Consider the following 22,365-nt stretch of genomic DNA (forward strand, 5'->3'; position numbering starts at 1 on the left):
CTTCTAAAAAGGAGTATTTTCTTGTTTAATCCAGTGGCTTATTAATAAAAACTAGAAGTTGAATATAAGTGTAATTTTCTATGTCAATGAGCATACAGACTACTTTAAGCATACTATAAATATTTCTAGCTTGGTTGACTTAAATCAGAAAACTTGGTTCATTTATTAGTTATAATCTGAATCAATGCTGTTTTTATATCTGACACTATTAAGATGACATAATTTGCCTTTTTAGCCCATAGATGTTGTGGTGAGAATTAAATGAGACCAAAGAAAACCATCTGAACTGGATTCTATTGTTTTGAAAAAATGGAATCATCTTTAACAACATCTTGGAATTTGGAAAGCCCTTCTTTCATCTACTAAAATTACCACGGTTTTACTGTAACACAGATAGCTATGAATAGTCTAAGACCAGCATCCTTTAAGTATTCCTAACTATTCCTGTTCAGAAATGATTCACTGCTAATTGGCAATAGGAGTAAGATCAAATACACACACTTATTGAAGCTCAATCACTCTCTTCGGTAACTATATAGAACACCATTTTTTTTTTTCCTTATAAAATATTTCACCCAATGTAAAGGTCTCACATTTAAATCTAGCCATTTCTTATTTTTCATCTTATTTTGGTAGGCTAGGTCAGCAATTGTAAACATTTTATAATAACACTCTTGTCCTCCAAGAAAAGACTTTTCTGAAAATAATTTTAAACACAAAAGCCTCCTTTATTAATTTGAAAAGTGAACTTATTACTGTTTAAAAAACAAAACAAACCCCAATCAGCATAGATACATACGTGACCATATTCTTCAAGGTCTCCTTTTCCTTCCTCAAGTGTAACAAAGTTTCCTGCTGGTGTCCTATGTAAAGATAATCGGCCCTTTTTGGACCTTTTGTTGGGATCAGCAACTGGATCCTTGAAGACGTTAATCTGGAATCCAAATTAAAGTTAGAGAAATAGAAGACTAATCATCAGAAATGTTCACTCAACTTGCATTAAAAAAAGTATACATAAAATTTATATAAATTTTAAGGTATAACTAAGCCAATCTACATCTAGCTCTTAGAGATATAACTCTAGCCTGTTGTGGAGGAGAGTCCTCTATCAGGAAAAAGGTATGAACCAAATCCAAATCTTTGAAATCCTTTCATACTATGCAGAATACTAATAACTCCATCTGAGGTAAGTCTTTGAGGTCAACAATGTGACCCTTAAAGTATCCCCTTTTCTATCATGCATCGCCCTTAAACTGATCTAAGTAGAGCACATGCATGTTACTGAAAAATAAATCCATGTCAACTCTATAATCTGTGGCAAGGGTACTAGGATTTTACAATAAAGGCTTGCCCACTTCATAACTTTTTCCCTATTATTACTTTTTATTCTATTAGTGATATCTTGTTACCATGAGAAGCAAAGACAACCTTGAGAACCTAGAGACCTAGAGCACAGTGTTTTAGGATCAGAAAGGTAGAAGGCAACTGGAGGAGCAGAAGAAGGAAACCTAGAACTCACCAAAGAATGATGGAGGTAAACTAAGGTAGGGAAACCAACCCAAGTGTCTTTAGGATCCCCTACACATATCATCCACTGGAGAAGGGAATGGCAAACCACTTCAATATTCTTGCCTTGAGAACCCCAAGAAGAGTATGTAAAGGCAAAATGATAGGATACTGAAAGAGGAACTCCCCAGGTCAGTAGGTGCCCAATATGCTACTGGAGATCAGTGGAGAAATAACTCCACAAAGAATGAAGGGATGAAGCCAAAGCAAAAACAATACCCAGCTGTGGATGTGACTGGTGATAGAAGCAAGGTCTGATGCTGTAAAGAGCAATATTGCATAGGAACCTGGAATGTCAGGTCCATGAATCAAGGCAAATTGGAGGTGGTCAAACGAGATAGCAAAAGTGAACATCGACATTCTAGGAATCAGCGAACTAGAATGGACTGGAATGGGTGAATTTAACTCAGATGACCCATTATATCTACTACTGTAGGCAGGAATCCCTCAGAAGAAATGGAATAGCCATCATGGTCAACAAAAGAGTCTGAAATGCAGTACTTGGATACAGTCTCAAAAACGACAGAATGATTTCTGTCTGTCTCCAAGGCAAACCATTCAATATCACAGTAAATAATCCAAGTCTACACCCCAGCCAGTAATGCTGAAGAAGCTGAAGTTGAACGATTTTATGAAGACCTACAAGACCTTTTAGAACTAACATCCCAAAAAGATGTCCTTTTCATTATAGGGGACTGGAATGCAAAAGTAGGAAGTCAAGAAACACCTGGAGTAACAGGCAAATTTGGCCTTGGAATACAGAATGAAGCAGGGCAAAGACTAATAGAGTTTTGCCGAGAAAATGCACTGGTCATAGCAAACACCCTCTTCCAACAACACAAGAGAAGACTCTATACATGGACATCACCAAATGGTCAACACCGAAATCAGACTGATTATATTCTTTGCAGCCAAAGGTGGAGAAGCTCTATACAGTCAACAAAAACAAGACCAGGAGCTGACTGTGGCTCAGATCATGAACTCCTTATTACCAAAATCAGACTCAAATTGAAGAAAGTAGGGAAAACCGCTAGACCATTCAGGTATGACCTGAATCAAATCCCTTATGATTATACAGTGGAAGTGAGAAGTAGATTTAAGGGCCTAGATCTGATAGATAGAGTGCCTGATGAACTATGGAATGAGGTTCGTGACACTGTACAGGAGACAGGGATCAAGACCATCCCCACAGAAAAGAAATGCAAAAAAGCAAAATGGCTGTCTGGGGAGGCCTTACAAATAGCTGTGAAGAGAAGAGAGGTAAAAAGCAAAGGAGAAAAGGAAAGATATAAGCATCTGAATGCAGAGTTCCAGAGAATAGCAAGAAGAGATAAGAAAGCCTTCTTCAACGATCAATGCAAAGAAATAAAGGAAAAGAACAGAATGGGAAAGACTAGAGATCTCTTCAAGAAAATTAGAGATACCAAGGGAACACTTCATGCCAAGATGGGCCCGGTAAAGGACAGAAATGGTCTGGACCTAACAGAAGCAGAAGATATTAAGAACAGGTGGCAAGAATACACAGAAGAATTGTAAAAAAGATCTTCACGATCCAGATAATCATGATGGTGTGATCACTCATCTAGAGCCAGACATCCTGGAATGCGAAGTCAAGTGGGCCTTGGAAAGCATCCCTATGAACAAAACTAGTGGAGGTGATGGAATTCCAGTTGAGCTATTTCAAATCCTGAAAGATGATGCTGTGGAAGTGCTGCATTCAATATGCCAGCAAATTTGGAAAACTCAGGAATGGACACAGGACTGGAAAAGGTCAGTTTTCATTCCAATCCCAAAGAAAGGTAATGCCAAAGAGTGCTCAAATTACCGCACAATTGTACTCATCTCACATGCTAGTAAAGTAATGCTCAACATTCTCCAAGCCAGGCTTCAGCAATACGTGAACCGTGAAATTCCTGATGTTCAAGCTGGTTTTAGAAAAGGCAGAGGAACCAGAAATCAAATTGCCAACATCTACTGGATCATGGAAAAAGCAAGAGAGTTCTAGAAAAACATCTATTTCTGCTTTATTGACTATGCCAAAGCCTTTGACTGTGTGGATCACAATAAACTGTGGAAAATTCTGAAAGAGATGGGAATACCAGACCACCTGACCTGCCTCTTGAAAAATCTGTATGCAGGTCAGGAAGCAACAGTTAGAACTGGACATAAACAACAGACTGGTTCCAAATAGGAAAAGGAGTGCGTCAAGGCTGTATCTTGTCACCCTGCTTATTTAACTTATATGCAGAGTACATCATGAGAAATGCTGGACTGGAAGAAGCACAAGCTGGAATCAAGATTGCCGGGAGAAATATCAATAACCTCAGATATGCAGATGACACCACCCTTATGGCAGAAAGTGAAGAGGAACTAAAAAGCCTCTTGATGAAAGTGAAAGAGGAGAGTGAAAAAGTTGGCCTAAAGCTCAACATTCAGAAAACGAAGATCATGGCATCTGGTCCCATCACTTCATGGGAAATAGATGGGGAAACAGTGGAAACAGTGTCAGACTTTATTTTGAGGGGCTCCAAAATCACTGCAGATGGTGACTGCAGCCATGAAATTAAAAGACGCTTACTCCTTGGAAGAAAAGTTATGACCAATCTAGACAGCATATTCAAAAGCAGAGACATTACTTTGCCGACTAAAGTCCGTCTAGTCAAGGCTATGGTTTTTCCTGTGGTCACGTATGGATGTGAGAGTTGCACTGTGAAGAAGGCTGAGTGCCGAAGAACTGATGCTTTTGAACTGTGGTGTTGGAGAAGACTCTTGAGAGTCCCTTGGACTGCAAGGAGATCCAACCAGTCCATTCTGAAGGAGATCAGCCTTGGGTATTCTTTGGAAGGACTGATGCTAAAGCTGAAACTCCATTACTTTGGCCACCTCATGCGAAGAGTTGACTCATTGGAAAAGACTCTGATACTGGGAGGGATTGGGCGCAGGAGGAGAAGGGGACGACAGAGGATGAGATGGCTGGATGGCATCACTGACTCGATGAACGTGAGTCTGAGTGAACTCCGGGAGTTGGTGATGGACAGGGAGGCCTGGTGTGCTGCGATTCATAGGGTCGCAAAGAGTCGGACACGACTGAGTGACTGAACTGAACTGACACACATCATTGATATAGCGAGAGAGTTCCAGAAAAACATCTGCTTTATTGACTATGCCAAAGCCATTGTGTGGATCACAACAAATTGTGGAAAATTCTTCAAGAGATGGGAATACCAGACCACTTTCCCTGCCTCCTGAGAAACCTGTATGCAGGCAAGAAGCAAGAGTTAGAACTGGACATGGAACAACAGACTGGTTCCAAATTGGGAAAGGTGTATGTCAAGGCTGCATACTGTCAGTCTGCTTATTTAACTTATATGCAGAGTAAATCATGAGAAATGCTGGACTGGATGAAGCACAAACTGGAATCAAGACTGCTGGTAGAAATATCAATAACCTCAGATATGCAGATGACACCACCCTTATGGCAGAAAGTGAAGAAGAACTGGAGAGCCTCTTGATGAAAGTCAAAGGGCAGAGTGAAAAGTTGGCTTAAAGCTCAACATTCAGAAAACTAAGATCATAGCATCTTGTCCCATCACTTCACGGCAAATAGATGGGGAAACAATGGAAACAGTAACAGACTTTATTTTGGGGGGCTCCAAAATCACTGCAGATGGTGACTATAGCCATGAAATTAAGACACTTGCTCCCTGGAAGAAAAGTTATGACAAATCTAGACAGGATATTAAAAAGCAGAGACATTACTTTGCCAACAAAGGTCTGCCTAGCCAAAGCTATGGTTTTTCCAGTAGTCATGTATGGATGTGAGAGTTGAACTATAAAGAAAGCTGAATACCGAAGAATTGATGCTTTTGAGCTGTGGTGTTAGAGAAGACTCTTGAGAGTCCCCTGGACAGCATGGAGATCCAACCAGTCCATCCTAGAGGAAATCAGTCCTGAATATTCATTGGAAGGACTGATGTTAAAGCTGTAACTCCAAAACTTTGGCCACCCTGATGTGAAGAACTGACTCATTTGAAAAGACCTTGATGCTGGGAAAGACTGAAGGCGGGAGAGAAGGGGACGACAGAGGATGAGATGGCATCACCGACTCGATGGGACATGAGTTTGAGTTAGCTCCGGGAGTTGGTGATGGACAGGGAGGCCTGGTATACTGAAGTCCACGGGGTCGCAAAGAGTCAGACACGACTTAGCGACAGAACTGAACACACACCCTTTGATACAGACTCCTAAGAGCTTGTGAAGAGATACCAGGGAGTTGGTTGTTCAGCTGCCTGCAGCTTGGGTTCCCCCTTCTAAGACGACCAGAAAATGATTCTAGTGTCACAACTTGAACCTCACAGTTCACCTTCCTAAAACATTGACAATGTTTACATATTTGCTTATCTTTAATGCATGATGGCTAGCTGACGTGATTGTATGTGCATGCTAAGTCGCTTCAGTCATGTATGACTCTTTGTGACCCCATGGACTGTAGTCTGCCAGGCTCCTCTGTCCATAGCGATTCTCTAGGCAAGAATCCTGGAGTGGGTTGCCATGCCCTCCTCCAGGGGATCTTCCTGACCCAGGGATCCAACCCGAGTCTCTTGTATCTTCTGTATTGGCAGGCAGGTTCTTTACCACTAGCGCCACCTGGGAAGCCCAGGTGAGCTGACATCCTCACTCAAATTTGCTCAACTTCTTGATTCAAAGGTATATACTGAAGGAGAAGAAATGAATTGACCTGCATCATCTGTCTTAAATTATCTCTCACTTTTCCTCTTTTTTCTAAGTCTTTCTTCGTTTCTGAAGTCAAGTTATCACCTGCTATCTCTTACTTTTCCTGTTTCTGAGTATTGTCAGGGGTACAATACGGTAATAGTTCAGGACCATATTATTCTTCGACTATTGCATTCAATGTATGTATTCTAGGCATATTCTAGGCCTACACATAAAGAAGATAGTAACAACACAAGAGTAGAAGTTGAAGGACATACCCCAAGGCCATTGGTTACAACATAACTACATTTGAAGGAACAATTCAAGAGATCTCTTGTTAACTTCTGTAGCAAGGCTCCACCAGAACCGAAGGAAACATTTTCAATACTCCATTTTTTTTGCTTCATGCCTTCCACAATCTAGATTAAAGAAGAAAATTTTAAAAAGTCAGGTAATTTGGAAGTAGAAAGAAGTTATTTTTCCATGGGCTGTACTGATGAATAAACCATCTAAAGCTGTTTATAAGACAGTAAATAAAGAGCTAAGAATAAAGCCTACATGAAGTTACATCCCACTTTTTTTCTTTTAAAAGACCCACCTACCTCAAAGAGGGAAGCCCAAGGAATAAGTGTAGAAGGAGGGGATTTCATTCAAAGTTCCTGAATTTGTACTGTTATCAGTGACTGTGGTTTAGGTTGGGGGAATAAAGGGAATGAGAGGTAGAAAAAAATGGCTATCAATACACAAGGTTACTTGAGTAAACTCTCATCTACCTCTTTAATTTACTGCCCAGATGCCAGTAGCACAAGCAATGAGGCCCAGATATTTGCCCCAAATTAGTAGATTCTGTGACTCTACTCTTTCATTAATAAATTTGTTGTCACATGTCACAGTGCAAGTCATGTAATGGGGGCGCTTAAAATCATCAGATATTAGTGATTTTAAAAAAAGTGTAAAATACTCCCTCTAACTTAAGAGTTGAGGCACTGGCAGTCGTCTGACCCTGGCTGGTACCCTAGTGCCATAAACAAAACTACGAACTGATTGGGAGTTAAGATTTATCACTGGATCATTTTTGGGGGAAATGATTATCTAAAAAGCCAGAAAGAGAGACCTATATAAACACAGACTTCTAACAACTAGACTATTTCTTTCAAGGGACACATAATTTAAAATTTACATTAATTTATTACTTTATTATCAATCTCATCTGCATTTTTTTCCCAGGCAGGACTTAGTTAACTAGTGTCTGTCTTCTTAGGTAACATACTCAATCACTTTTATGGTAGAAGGTAGCAGATAAAGTATAATAACCATTCTTTTAATTTCATACTAGTCAAAAGGAAGTAATTATAAAGTATGGGGTTTTTTAATTTAAACAGATCTTTCAGAAGTGAGTAGAAAATAAAAACCAAGTTTAATAGGTTTATGTGAATTATTCATACAGATTTGTCATATACTTTCCAATACCAAGAGTCTCAACTGACCTTTTATCTAAATGAGGAATAGTTGCTGTTGTTTATTCACTAAGTCATACCTGACTTTTGCAACCCCCATGAACAGTAAGTAGCCCAACAGGTTTCTCTGTCCATGGGATTTACCAGGCAAGAATACTGGAGTAGGCTGCCATTTCCTTCTCCAGGGGATCTTCCTGATCCAGGGCTTGAACCCATGTCTCCTGCATTGGCAGGCAGATTCTGTACCACTGAGCCACTAGGGAAGTCTCATTTTCAACATTATAAGATACAAATATATAAACTCCAAGGACCTATATCTTTTAACAAATCCACATTTAGAAATGCAACTTTCTTTTTAAATCTCAGTCTAACTCTCCTGCTGTATGTCAGGAATCAAGATGGAGACATATGCAATTTATTTTAAAGTAATTCTCATGTCTTTTTATTATTACACTTGAACTCAAAATACTCAAGGGCCCTGAATTTTTTTCACTGAACTGTAAACCAAGTATAACTAAAACAATAATGAAGACCTTATAAAACAATGTGAAATTAAAGTTCTAATAAGTGAATTTCAACATAGAAGAAACACAAGGAGTAGAACAGAAAAATGGAGTAAAAGAAACGGAGACCGACAGACGGAGGGTAAGGAGATCTGGGTAAAATACAGAGAAAACAGTTTCAGACCTGTCACCTGATGTTAGGTACACCGCAGAAGCACAAGAATGAGGAATTCACACACAAAAAAACAGTACCACCTAATGTCTTATTCTGTCTTTTAGGACCAATTTCTTTAAGGTGTTCTTCCCATACAGCTTCACCATCACAAGTTGCGAAATTTAGACAATTTAAAGTTTATGTGAATTTTTCTATTAATGTTACTGGATGTTACAGAATTAGAGGAAATATTACTTTAAAAAATTTTATACAAATTAAAAGGAAACATGATTAGACAAAAAGTCTATATAAATTCCTTTCCTTGCATCTAAAAACTTATTTTGACCCACCTCCAATATGAAGCGAGAGCAGGTATTATCCTTTAAGGAATGAGTGCATGTATTAACACAAACTACTCATTCTCTGACCATTCTGTTTAAGGTTTTACCAATGCCAGAGACTATGTGTCTTGGGATTTAACTTTTTGTTTATGGAGTCATTTTTTAAAAAAAGGTTCAAGTTCTGAACTGATCCTCAACTTTAAAAAAAGAGAAAAGCCAAAGAGCTTCAATTTTTAAAGAGAAGTTCAAATACCTGATGGAACAACCGAACTTAAAGAGCTGCCCCTAAGAACAAGGAAGGACAGGGATAAGCAATGGGAAGAACACTGGGCTAGTAGATATTCTTTTATACAGTACCTTGCCCAGGTTTCTTCATCTGAAAGGGACCTGTTAAAACGGAGGTTGGGTACTAGTTCTTAACTGACACCAAGTCAGAAACCTTCAATTCAGCTGAGCTAGAAGACAACAGCAATTAAATATGCCAACTGAGATTTCTATATTCAGGTCCTCCTCTTTGCTGCAGACTTTTCTTCTATTTCTTCCTTTGTACATCAAAGCCCCTAATGCCCCAACACCAAATGTCTTAAAAGAGCTGGGGAAGTTTCCACTTATCTTAGGTAAGGCAGTTTGGAAGAGCTGGTGGAAGAAACCTCATTTCTGTTATTTTAAGAGTTCTATTTCAGACCTCATTTGGAACTCTAAATACATGTCACCACAGAAGTACTGAGAGTTAAATGTAATAGTTCTTTCTTTTAAATGAATCTTTAGAAAACAAACTGTTCATAACTGGAGTACTGACCTTCCTCTAACCATACCAACCCTTTCAAACAGAAAATTCTTTTGGTAACTTGTGTTATACAAGTGGATATCATCTGAAACTAGTATACATTAAAGTGTCAGTGCTTTCTGTTTATAATAGCCAGGACATGGAAACAACCTAGATGTCCATCAGCACATGAATGGATAAGAAAGCTGTGGTACATATACACAATGGAGTATTACTCAGCCATTAAAAAGAATACATTTGAATCAGTTCTAATAAGATGGATGAAACTGGAGCCGATTATACAGAATGAAGTAAGCCAGAAAGAAAAACACCAATACAGTATACTGACACATATATATGGAATTTAGAAAGATGGTAATGATGACCCTGTATGTGAGACAGCAAAAGAGACACAGATATATAGAACAGACTTTTGGACTCTGAGGGAGAGGGAGAGGGTGGGATGATTTGGGAGAATGGCACTGAAACATGTATACAAAGTGCCAGTCTATGTTCAATACAGGATGCTTGGGGCTGGTGCATGGGGATGATCCAGAGAGATGATATGGGGTGGGAGGGGGATTCATGATTGGGAGCTCGTATACACCCATGGTAGATTCATGTCAATGTATGGCAAACCCAATACAGTATTGTAAAGTAAAATAAAGTAATGTCAGTGTTTTATCACAGTTGACAATCTATATCATGGTATCAGTGACAGTCTTAATTGTTATGGAGTGCTTTAAGTATTAAAATTATAGTTCTTTAGAAACTTATTTGAGAAACAAAAGAGGAAAACGGTTTAAGATAATATAAAACTTACACTGTTTGGCTAACTCTAACAATAATAGTGATAACAGTCAATGCTAAATTTAGAGGAGGTAACAAACCATTCTATAAATCTGAAAAAGGACAGTATCAAAAAGACTAGTATCATTCAGGTTTCACATTATTAGAGTATGTGAAGTTCCATTCTATTGAAACTGAGACCTATTTGTACAGTGTTAGGAAACAAAAAGTTAAGGCTTTTTGTTTTACATATAAAGATTACTCTTCGTCATTTTCTTGTTTCCTACGGACACTACTTTGGGCTCATCATCCATGGTGGCCAATGAGGACTGGGAGTATGGTTTGGCTGGTATGTCTATATTTTAAGTTACTATTATCCATAAATTTTAAGCATTTAACAGAAAAGACATACACTGTCTTACTAAAAGAATAACAATTGTACTTAAATTATTGTTATTGTTATCAAATTAGTAAACAGTTTAATTATAAGAATTACCTTATTGAAACTTTTTAATATAAAATACATACCTCTTGTAAGGTATTAATATCTACTCCATCTCCTTGAATAACCCTAAGATAAGGTGGTAGCAACTTGTAGCCCTTCGAGTTCTCAGTAACAGGAAACTTCTTACCTAAAATATCCAAAACCTGTTTGGAAAAATACACATCCAACACAAAATAAGACTGAAAAAAAGTGTAAAAACTTTCCAAAGTTAAACAGACTTTGCTAACAATCTTGAATATAAAAATTTAATTACTTAAATTTTATATTACCATGTATAAGCCTTCTAAAATTTCATCTCAATTCTATTTGATTTTTAGAACAGGCATGCCATTTTCTATCAAGCCAATTTATGCTGTAAAGTGGCTCAAAACGTACGTATTTTTCCCTCACATTTTTCTAATTAGATTCAGGGAAGAAATCCTTTAACATTAGAAATTTACAATGGTAAATATAATATTTTTAAAAGGTATATAAAACATCTTTTAAAAAACTCATGATGATACTTTTGACTTGGATTTTTTTCTGCTTGTGCCAATAATTCAATTTGTCTGATATAACTCAAACATGAATCCAGCTGAATTTTCTGAAGTCCTTCTCACTTAACAATGACACCAATTTTTTTAAAGCCAAATTGCTTAATATGCAAGTTGTGCAACTCATTCACTAACTACTGGAAGTTTGGTAGCAGCTGAAATACTTCAACACTGACTGAAAATTTATCAGAAAGCTTCCTCAGAGATTCAAAGGTTCTACCCAACAATCACTCCCTTTTTCTAAATCAACTGGTTTAATATCTAACAATGACAAAATTCCATATGGTAACTCAGTTGATTCTTGAAACTAGGTTTGTATATTTTTATTAGGTAACAGAAAAAACATGAAAGCTGTTCAGTTTGCTAAACCCAAATCAGTTCATATTTCAGGCTAAGATAAAACCATCAGTCTGGTCTATTACTTAACAGGATAGGAAAGACCTCCTTGATTCTACACCCCACTGTTTTAAAGGGTAATGTATCACCTAATCATCAGCTGGGGAACAGTGTGGTAAAGAGAGACGGTGATAGTCATAAAGACCTATGCTGGCTACTTGGCTTATTTTATTAGATGTTGTCTGACCTTGAGCAAGTGAATTTTAACCTAAGCTGGTTTCTTTGTCTATAAAAAAAAAGAGTTGTAATACGGATCATAAGGTTTTCGGAGATTCAATGACACAATTAAGCAAAGCATGTAGCACACTATTTTTCTAGTAGTAAGCATCAATAACCTGTTTCTATTAGTGCTTTTCAAAGAAGGTAAACCAAGTCCTAAAGACTTAAAAAAGAAACAAAAAAAAAAGACAACAAGGCTACATTAAGGACCGGTAGTATCACTAAAGAATCTCTACTTGAAAGTATTTTCGAATTATTTTTGTTCTACATTACCTTACACATACTTCTTTTGCACTAAAACCTTCAAAGGTACAGCAATAACTTGTGATAAAGGCAGAGAAAGAAACCACAAACTTGGTAACCAAATCACAGGACTGGTTAAAATGGTAATGGGATTTATTAATCTTCAAGGTAAATAAAAAGAAAATATCTATTCAACAGTCAACAGTACTTAATTGTCTATTTGACAGTTACATATTAACCACCCTTTACTCTGGAAATACTTTCTCTAGTTATTAACGTGTGACCTTGGGCAAATCTATTAACTCTCTCTGAGGTGCAACTCTAAAATAAGGGGATTGGTCCAGATAGTTCTGAAATGGTGTGTGTATGAATGAAATTAAAAGTAGTGTTGATGCAGCTGGTCTATTGGCACTTTTAATAATCAAGTTATGTATTAAAATTTACCTTTAATACAGTGTCAAGAGGATTTCCAGAATCAGGTCTGATTATTAGTGGTGCCTCTGTACTTCTTGATACTATTAAATGTCTTAGATCTTCACCCCATGTTTTCTCACACGCATTATAAATGTCATAGCTATCGCTGACCACAGATACAGGCACTGATGAAAACTGTGTTACTATATGTTCAAAAGCATCTTTTTCATGGTCCTTCCCCCAAGCTGTTATGGTACTAGAAAACAAAATGAAAATACAGATTTACTTAGGCAGACACATTATCTGTTCCTGAATTATATCTCATGTTTACTATACTACACCATCAACAATGCAGAGAAGGTGAGTGATTTAGTTTAATAAATGCACATCAAGAAGTTAGTTGAATATTTGAGCCAAACCAAACCACCCTTTCGCCAATTTTTAAGACTACAAGTAATCTCTTCAGTAGTTACTCAAACTAAGTCATATTCAACCAAAGGATAAACTATGTTATTTTCTTTTTTAGTACTCCTGAACCTAACTCATTTAAATGAGTGAGCTAAAAAAGCACCTGTTAAATACTCTTTATACATTATGCTGAGATGTTAGAAAGAATGAACACATACTCCCATTATTTCACTAAGCAATGCAGTTCCCTTTTGTGAATTTCCAAAACCATATACCAATTATAATAAGGACATATATTTTATCTTTCTTACTCTCCAAACCTTACACTTAAAAGATAATTACTTAGGCAGTTAGTTATACTGTATCATGCATATATATAGTCAACTAACTCTTTACCTGTTGTATCTTTTAATTGGCCTGTAATAGGCATTTATTTTTCTTATGATTATTTACTAACTAACATATGCCCAGGAAGTAAGAATTACAATATTTAGTTTGAGCTAAACATAATTAAGATGGGAAATAGTGTAAGAGTTTCTATTAGGCAAGAATGGTAACAGTGATTTTTATACTGTCCTCAATAATGGTGGTTCTTTTTGAATAGATTAATGGCATTTGACTAAAGTACTTGCTGGTTAACTAATATATAATATAAATAACAAATTCTTAATGAGAACCTAATAATGAATTTTAGAATTGTTATGATTTTCTCATGCCCTGTAATTTTACTTTCTCCCTAATTTATTAGTTTTTGCCTCTACTTCATTTTCCAAAGTAAAATAATGGAAAGTGAAACAACCCATTCATTTAATCCCATGCAGATATGTTATCTCCAAACTATTTAAAGAGTCATACTATTTTTGAAACTGTTTTCTTTTTCCCTCTGAAGGACTGAAGTAAATAACTTCTCTCATGCTGTCAATGATATGCTGAGGACAGCAGAGGATGTATACTTCAGGGATATAGACTTCACTATCCAGAACTACTGAAATGGAGAGAGAGCATATTTATATAAAATTTATTTTATAGTGAACAAAGTAGCTATGATGCCTACTCTCCACTGCATGCAAGCATCTGCAGGTTGAAAGGAAAATGAAGACATGGATAAAGAAAGCCCTTTCTTCAAATCAAGAATTGCTATGGTCTTCTCTGTAAGGGAGAGAATTAAGCTCAAAGAATACTAGCACTGGAGAGCTTTGCAATGTAAGAACCAACTCTTAAGAGGTTATTTCAATACGGTCATCTAACTCTGTGTGTATCACTTCTAGCAAACTGCATAGTTTCGTCTTTACCTTACTTGCTTTCTCTTTGGCATTTGAAATTTCCTGAAGCTTTATTTCCCAATGGCTTCACTGACGCATCTCATGTTTTGATTTTCCCTGTTTCTTTGGGTCCTCTTCTGTTTCCCCTAGATGCTGTGCTTGCCTTCCTCAGTATGACCTGGGCACTAGTCTCTCTCTATATACCTCCCTATGTGAAAACCACTCAAAGCTTTTAAAAAATACCCTTATAGTGAGTTTCCAAAATCTGTACCTTAGCCCAGGTTTCCCCACCTCCACACTGGCCCCCGCCGACTCCAGATTCATTTTGTTGGGGAGGAAAATGAGTATCTTCATCTCATCTCATCATCCCATAGACATTTCCTATAGCACCCTCCACATAATGCAATCGTAACACCTATTTTATTTGGTATATGGAGATCATAAATATTTGGTCAGTGACTTCTACTTATACTACCGCTCCAATTTTCAGCATCATATTTGATACATTTCCAAAGTTTGAGGAAGAGGTATATAATTGAATATTTCTAAGTCCAGATTCATATATTCTTTAAGAAAATATTTATAACAATAATGGCAATGTCTAAATTTTAGCATTTTCTTATTTTAAAGTTATCTTAGATGTTAGTTCATTTTTCCTCAATGACCTTCTGATGTTGGAAATGCAAAAATTTTGTTCCTCCTTTTGTTGGCTTGGATGGAGGAAATGAAGAACAGAGAGATAAATGACTTGCCCAAGGCCACCCAGTATATCAGCTGTAAGGTCACTCCTGTTTCCCAACTTTCAGTCTAGAGCTCTTTTCACTATACTACGCTACTGTTTAAAAAGACTTATGTATTTAAGAACAGCTGATGTATTAACGAGTCAGATTTGTAGATGTAATAAATATTACAAGGTTATAAAAACACAGTAGATTTTCACCTTGTATTAACACGAAAATCCTAAAGAAAATATCTTTATTCTCAGATTTATAGTATCACACTCATGATGTTATTACTTTGAAACAAAAGCATTAGTAAGTTTTTAAAAGGTATGCATGTATCCAAGACCAAAAATTAAAATACTGCAACCCTTAAATCTTGATCTGTTAATGTCACTCTTATCTTCCTAGTTTCACTAGTCTTGAAACTTACATGTGAAAATTTTCAAGTCCCTGCTAAGAGAGCAATGCTAGTAAATGTTAGCTGAATCCACTTTCTATTGAGCCCCAGTTCAAGTCATCATTTCAGCAATTTCATCTCCCAAGGCTCTGCTCATGTTTATCCCTTCTTTTCTTTTATTTAGCCACTTGGTTCTGAATCTCATCATCTCTTAAAATTACTGCAACAGTTTCCTATAAATCCTAACTTCTCATTTTTCTCTATTTTTCAATTCATAAGATAGCCCACTATCAAAGTGATCTTTCTACATTTCTCTGACATTACTTCTTTGCTCAAAAACTTCAATGCCCACCCTCATTTGAAAATGGAATTAGAATAACCCAGCACATTCAATGTGAAAATACACTTGAGGGCTTTTACTTATTAACCTGTCTTTCCAGCCCACCTGACGTTCCCTACAAAATCTCCGTACAAAATACATTTCAGTCCTTATTCCTTAAGCACATCCATATTTGCCTCTTTCATGACAATGCTTAACACATGGTAGGTATGTAATATATATTTATTCAGAGAATAAAGAATCTCCTAATGTCTGCCATTAAATTTTACCAAACATTCAAGAAGTCAATATTTACATACCATCTCTATAAAGCCTTTCTTCATCCTACCAGTGGAATATGACCCTACTTTTCCTTCCTCTGCACTGCTGCAGTACTTTAATTGTATCATTTTAAGAGCACTTTAACAGAGCAGCATGTTGCTAGTGTACTATTTTTTTATCCAAAAGATAGGATTAATTCTTTATATCTTTCCATCCCTTGAAGCATCCAGTAGATTGCTGGGATCAAAGCTCAGCTTTACTCATTGCTGGTTTTAGCACCGAGTTTTTGTTTTATGAATCAGAAATAAGGATTGGCATACATTTAAAAAACTCCACTAACTTTCAGTAAAATTAACTCTAGAACCAGAGCAGCTATAGCCTGGATTATAACTGTTTTCTAGTTTAACTTGAATGGAGGAAATGTAAGAATCTGAACACTCTTCCTTTCATCAAAAGGGCTAACTCGCTCATCTACAATTCAGGGTACTGGGTTCAGAAGATAATTTCCAGAACAAAGATAAGTAAAGTTACGTAGAAGAGCAGGGAAAGAGAGAACACTGACCAGGTTTCACAATGAGTGCTTCTAGACTTCAAGTATACGACTTACCTGCATACAGCAATAGAGAAGCTAAAATTTTTTAAACAATAAAACTTATTGAGAAATATAAAAGTTAGAAAAAGAACTCCTAAATTGTTTCTATTAGGACAGTTAGAAGTTTTGCCTGCCTCCCTGATACCAGTTTTTATACACAGTATAGAGAAGATTTAGTGTAGTACCTATCTGTGTAGTTAAACAAAACATGACTCAGTTACAAAAATGAAGAAGCTTATTTATGGAAAACCAATGTGAGATAACAGAAGGATGAAAACAGAAACTTTACCTGTGTTCTGCCGCTGGAACAGAATAGCCTGGAACAGGGTCTTTTGTTCCATAGTATTTTTTAATTAAAGCAATTCCTGCTACTGTATCTGTTCCTTTGAAGTTAACCAAATGAGCAGATGCTCCTATGCCAGCAGTCTGCAAAATAAACCATAAACCAACATCCAAAAAAAGAAAAAGACCTATACTTGAAGTACAGAGCATAGCCCCCAAAGGAGTTCCTGTCTTCAGTTATTTTTAAAGAGAAGTCAACTGTTACCTCCTCAAAGAGACCTACTTAATTAATAGTGATCTACCCGCACTTCCCATCATCCTCTTTTCCACTACTCTGTCTTGTGCTTCTCAGTATATTACCTGACATCTGCCATGTTTATTACACATATTTAGTCATCTGTCCATCCATCCATCAAATATATAAAGGAGAGAGATGTTTACTGAAGACTATTATTTCAGGTCTCTTTAACAGAGGCTGACACATATTAGGTGTTTAATATCATTGACTGAATTTCTGAAATTTCAAAATGTGACTTACTTCCCAAATAACTTCCTAGTAACTTCCTAAAACTTTATACTGGTAACCTAACCAACAATCTATATTTCATTAATTGAGGTTCCCTTCAGTTTCTTACCTCTTGGGAAGAGACTCCTCTGTAGCCAAAATCATGTAACTTGTATTCCAAACCATCTAAGTTACCAGATGTTTCTAATAAGTATTTGGCCAATATCTTCTTCTGCTCTCTAGAATTTGTGGCCACTGTGATTGGATACCAGGACTGAACAAGAATAGTCTGTAGTAATAAAATTAACCACAAGCATTAATACATAAAAAATTGGATTCTTTCTGAGGAAAATCCTAGCTTTCTCTGGAGGTATGTCCTGGACTTCCATACTGGTAGAAATACCAACTGGACATTTCAGCTGTATGGTGGGAAGCCTACCACATGTATTTCAGATACAGTGCCAAGCTCAGCTCTCAAATCCGCAATATGAAGGATAAACAAACTAGGCCCCAAACAGTAGAGAATGTTGAATTACCTATTTTTCCATCCAAAGCTCCAAAGAAGCAAATATTTATGAATACTGTCTGTGATGAAGGACCAATGTATTTCTTTATTTTCAATCTATCATGGATCAATAGTTTTATAAAATATAATCACACTTGGATGCTAAGGCAATTGCCATAAAAGTTTCTAAATGCTTATCTTTGATTTTTCTATTTCATGCAGGCTTGCACTGAAGAGTTCATGGACCAGCACTGGTCCATGGACTGCACCTTGAATAGTATACAACTAGAGAAGTTATTTTTTCACTCCTCTAGGTAGTACTGGATCTAAACTTTCCTTGGATCTAATATGACTACTGGTAGGTTATGTGTGTGAGATACTTTTGTTTAGTACTAGACAATTCCATTCACTGAGTTATGTTTTATGTCCTTGGCATTTATTGCAAGTCATTATAAAAGAGCCACATGAAACATTTCTGCATACGCTGTTTACTTCTGAGGTCCCTATTTTGTAATTCAGTTCCTATTATACAGTTTTCTAAATGAGGAAATGAAAGAATTGCTACCTTCTAATACTAAGACTTGCTACTTCCTGATAAGAACTGTCTCTTGGTTTTCTCCCCTTTTCCTTGGCTTCCAGGCAACTCCAAAAAATGTCTAATCACAGCAACTCTATTAATTATTATGACTTAGGAATTCACTCCTCCATTCTAGGATCATAATTTCCTATTCTTTTCGTAAACCAGATAGCCTGCTATTACAGCAGCTTCAAATTTTAGAAAGAGCTGCTAAGATGACAACAAGTCTGTGCTCACTCAAAAAGCTACTTACTTTCTAAATTTTACAAAACAAGCTTTTACTGAATACCAGCTAAGTAACCAATAAATAAAATAAATAAAAATAAAAAGATCATTTATTCTTGGACTTCCCAACTCAGTCCCCTAAAAAGAAAAACTGCATTAGACTCTTGTGATTAACTACGGCTCCAAGTTCTTTGTGGTTCCTTCCATCAAGAGGTGTAAACTTTCTCTTCATCCCTGATTCTGGGATGTTCCTATGATTTGCTTTTGACCAAGAGAATATAGCAGAAGCCATATTTATAACTTCCAAGCTTCTGTTTCAGGGGTTTTATAATCTACTCTCATTTTCTTAGAACCTTGAGAGTGCTCTGTTGTAAAGAAGCCTAAGTCAAGGAAAGAGGTCCAGCAGTCCCAGTTACCTAAGCTGAGGTCCAGACATCGGAGTGAGGCCATTTTAGACTGTCCCTTATCTGAGCTGAACCCCTACCTGAATGCAGACACGTAAGTCCAAGCAAGACCAGCAGAGAACCATTCAGTCAATCGCAGAATCATGAGAAATAACAGCCTTTTTTTGAGAGGGCGGGGGGTAGTTTGTTATATAACAGTAGAAAACTGATCCAACTCCTTACTTGAACTCTGTGACAAATCACCTCTTACCTAAGCATTCTGCTTCTGAAATTCTTCTTTCGTAATTTCAGTGATTCCACTGACCCAGCCTATGAGTATCCTACTTCTAACTAATCTTTAGCTTCTCTTCCTCTTTATACTGCCGCTGGTTATCCTTCTAAAGCAGAGTTTTATACAGGTTGTGTCATTCCTTAAAATCCTTTAATGGCTATCTATTCCACAGAGGAAGAAGGCCAATTCATGTTGAAATCTGAGGCCTCCTGCAATCTTGCCTCATTTACCATCTAAAGGTTTATCCTTTATGATATATTCTACTTTTTTTGCTATAGTCTCCCTTGGGCTACTTGCCATCCAAAAAATACCTCAACTCTTCATTCTTTCATGAAGAATATCTTCATGAAATGGAAAAGGTTTTTTTTCTCTCATACACAGAATTCACTACTTCTGCTACCAATTTAGCATTCTTACTTGTATTAGTGTTTAGTTAAGAATAAATTGCTCCTCCTCCAAAGGCTGTTAAGTAACACATACCTTACTCAAATATCTGTGCCCAGCACTGCTGTGGTATATAACTAGTAAAATATTCATTTGCTGATTTAATTCAATCAACTCATAATTTTAACTTAGAATGATATTATCTAGGAGTATGAGAAAGATAGAAAACATAATGTGAAAAACTCTAGTTGAGTTATAAAGGTAGAAGATTGACCTTACCCCTCGAAAAATGCCAGGGAAGGAGAGAAATAACTATGAGACACAGTGATCCTTCACATCACCATTTCCTTTCCATAGTCCAACAAAATCAGCTTAAATTATACTCTTAATAAAATCACTCCCCTTTAAAAAAGATCACTGTAGATGTAAGCAAGGGAAAAAAAGGCAAGTTAGTTTGGGTTAATCCAAGGTCTAATAAAATAGGCCTTGTTGGAAACTTCTCCAAAACAGCAATTTGCCCACACAAATCAAGATAAAATTTTTAGCTGAAAACTAAGACTAAAGTAAAAGAACCTGCAAGTTTTACTTAAGAAGTGTTCATTATATCATTACTGTGCAGAATAAAGAATTTCAAAGAATGAGAAATGGTGTGGTATAGTAGAAAGGGGACTGGACCTACTCTGTTAACTAGTCCCTTTGCCCTTCAGGGCTCAATTTCCTCATCTGTGAAATGAGGGCATTTGATCAGTGTAATAGTTTATAAAGTCACCTTTGATTTTTAACAGAAAAAAGGTTTTGTTTCTTTGGTTGGAAGAAACTATTAAGTTTAGCCCAACATGCTCATTCTTCAGCCCCTCTTAAGTCTGAGATACCTCTGAAGAACTCTTAAGCTCTCCTAAATACATTCTGAAATCTGATTTGAGGACTAAGATTTCTTCTAGCACTGATATTAAAATTGATAAAGCAATTCAGTAATTTTAGTGGGTTTTAAAATTCAGTGTATGGTGAATAGAAGAATGTTATTAATAACTCTGCACAAGGAATTCCCTGGTGGTCCAGTGGTTAGGACTTGGCACTTTGACTGCTCTGGTTCAACTCCTGGTTGGGGAACTAAGATCCTGCAAACTGCAATGAGGCCAAAAAATAAACACCACAGAAAAACAAACTGTGCATACTGGGAGGGTGAAATGGAAAGAATACTACTAAGTACTATTACTTTAAATGTTTTAAATTTAGGGTTTCCTGAAGAAAATCTCAAGTTTTTAAATAACAAGCTTTTTGGATTTGGTAACTGATTGGATTTACAAGGTAGTAAACTTGGGTGGGAGATGGCTAAGAGAAAGATGAACCTCCTCTATCCTCTAACCCATAGAAAAGGCAAAGTCATTCTGAGAAAGTGTTTTCTAGAGACATGGTATTTAAACACAATTAAAAAAAAAAAAAAAACACAGGATCTATCAGAAAGGGATTGTTTCAGAACATATATTTTTGTGCCTTAGATTAAAAATACATACCAAGGACTGAAATTATTTAAATAATATATATTAGAATAGAAGGTAAACTTGATAAGAGATGATAATAGGGAACTTTTTTCCCTTCAAAATCTAAATCTCATATTGGATTTTATATTTAATAATCTTTAAAAACATTTTTATATTTGTTAACAAACTACTACTAAGATGTCCTGGCATGCTGTAATTCATGGGGTTGCAAAGAGTCAGACACGACTGAGCGACTGAACTGAACTAAACTGAAGATGTCCACAATTTATAAAAACATCAACTTTTTTTTTTTTAAGTGAAATATATCTAAATAATGATAATTAAAACAGGTACTTAAAATTTTTTTCAAGGCTAGTATTTTTCACTTTCTAAAGAAAAACATACATGAAAAGCAAGGTAGACTCGGAACTAGTTCTGTGTCATAAATATCTGCTTTATGAGACTCCAGTTCAACACAGGGGAAGAGTACTTATTGACTAAATCCTCAACCAGAAAACCAAAAAGAAAAAAAGTGGAAAAAGGTGATTCATAAATGATGATTTTAAAAGTAAGGTTTATCTGTTTGGGGTCTTCTGGCACTGAAGGTAAAAGATACACTAGATGATGCGGTTCTTTAAGAGCTCTTCTGCTCTTTTTTATAATTCCATCCCCTCAAAATAAAGTATCTGTCAGTAAAGGAGTATGACAAGTGTTAATATGTTTCCTTTTACTCTGAGTGCACAATTCAGAGTTTTAACACATAACAGTAAACTATTTTAAATCTTTATTTTAGTTAATTGTTCATTGTTTCAGAGCCTGTTAGGGTACTAAAAGTTTTTCTAAACTGTTTCTAGTCTTTATGAAGTCTTTTTTGAATCCCAAATGTATTATTTTATAATACAACAACAAATTAGTTTTACCAATAAACTAGTGAGATAAAGCATACAAAGCACCAAGTAAACACCTCTCAGATAATAGGGTGAAATTTCTATAGTGAATCTTGAATGTATTTAGATGAGAAATACCAGGTGGTAGAGTCTAGGCTCTAAACTGATTAGATAAGAATAAAGAAAACGATTACTAAAATGTCTTAAGTTACTAAAGATATATCTGTGCTGTTTTTATAATCTTTCTCTTTGGTGGTGTATAT

The 22,365-nt window shown here is 36.2% G+C and overlaps 1 protein-coding gene across 2 annotated transcripts in view; it reads right to left on the reverse strand.

Moving 5' to 3' along the window:
• NAMPT (nicotinamide phosphoribosyltransferase) overlaps window positions 1-22,365 on the reverse strand; it is a 43,202-nt gene that overhangs the window by 6,161 nt on the left and 14,676 nt on the right. Inside the window, exons 5-11 of one of the 2 annotated variants that reach the window (XR_005724482.1) lie at window positions 20,014-20,151; window positions 17,499-17,657; window positions 16,871-17,007; window positions 12,630-12,855; window positions 10,818-10,937; window positions 6,558-6,698; window positions 800-934 (exon numbers count right to left, since the gene is read on the reverse strand). Coding sequence is in view for 1 of the 2 variants with exons in the window: in XM_040260822.1 (XP_040116756.1) it covers window positions 800-934; window positions 6,558-6,698; window positions 10,818-10,937; window positions 12,630-12,855; window positions 16,871-17,007; window positions 17,499-17,657 (918 nt within the window). In the remaining variant the exon portion in view is untranslated. The remainder of the gene's footprint in view (window positions 1-799; window positions 935-6,557; window positions 6,699-10,817; window positions 10,938-12,629; window positions 12,856-16,870; window positions 17,008-17,498; window positions 17,658-20,013; window positions 20,152-22,365) is intronic. The other variant, XM_040260822.1, reaches the window with a different exon arrangement.

This window comes from Oryx dammah, unplaced genomic scaffold, assembly GCF_014754425.2.
Source record: "Oryx dammah isolate SB20612 unplaced genomic scaffold, SCBI_Odam_1.1 HiC_scaffold_18, whole genome shotgun sequence".
In the NCBI taxonomy this organism is placed as follows: Eukaryota; Metazoa; Chordata; class Mammalia; order Artiodactyla; family Bovidae; genus Oryx; species Oryx dammah.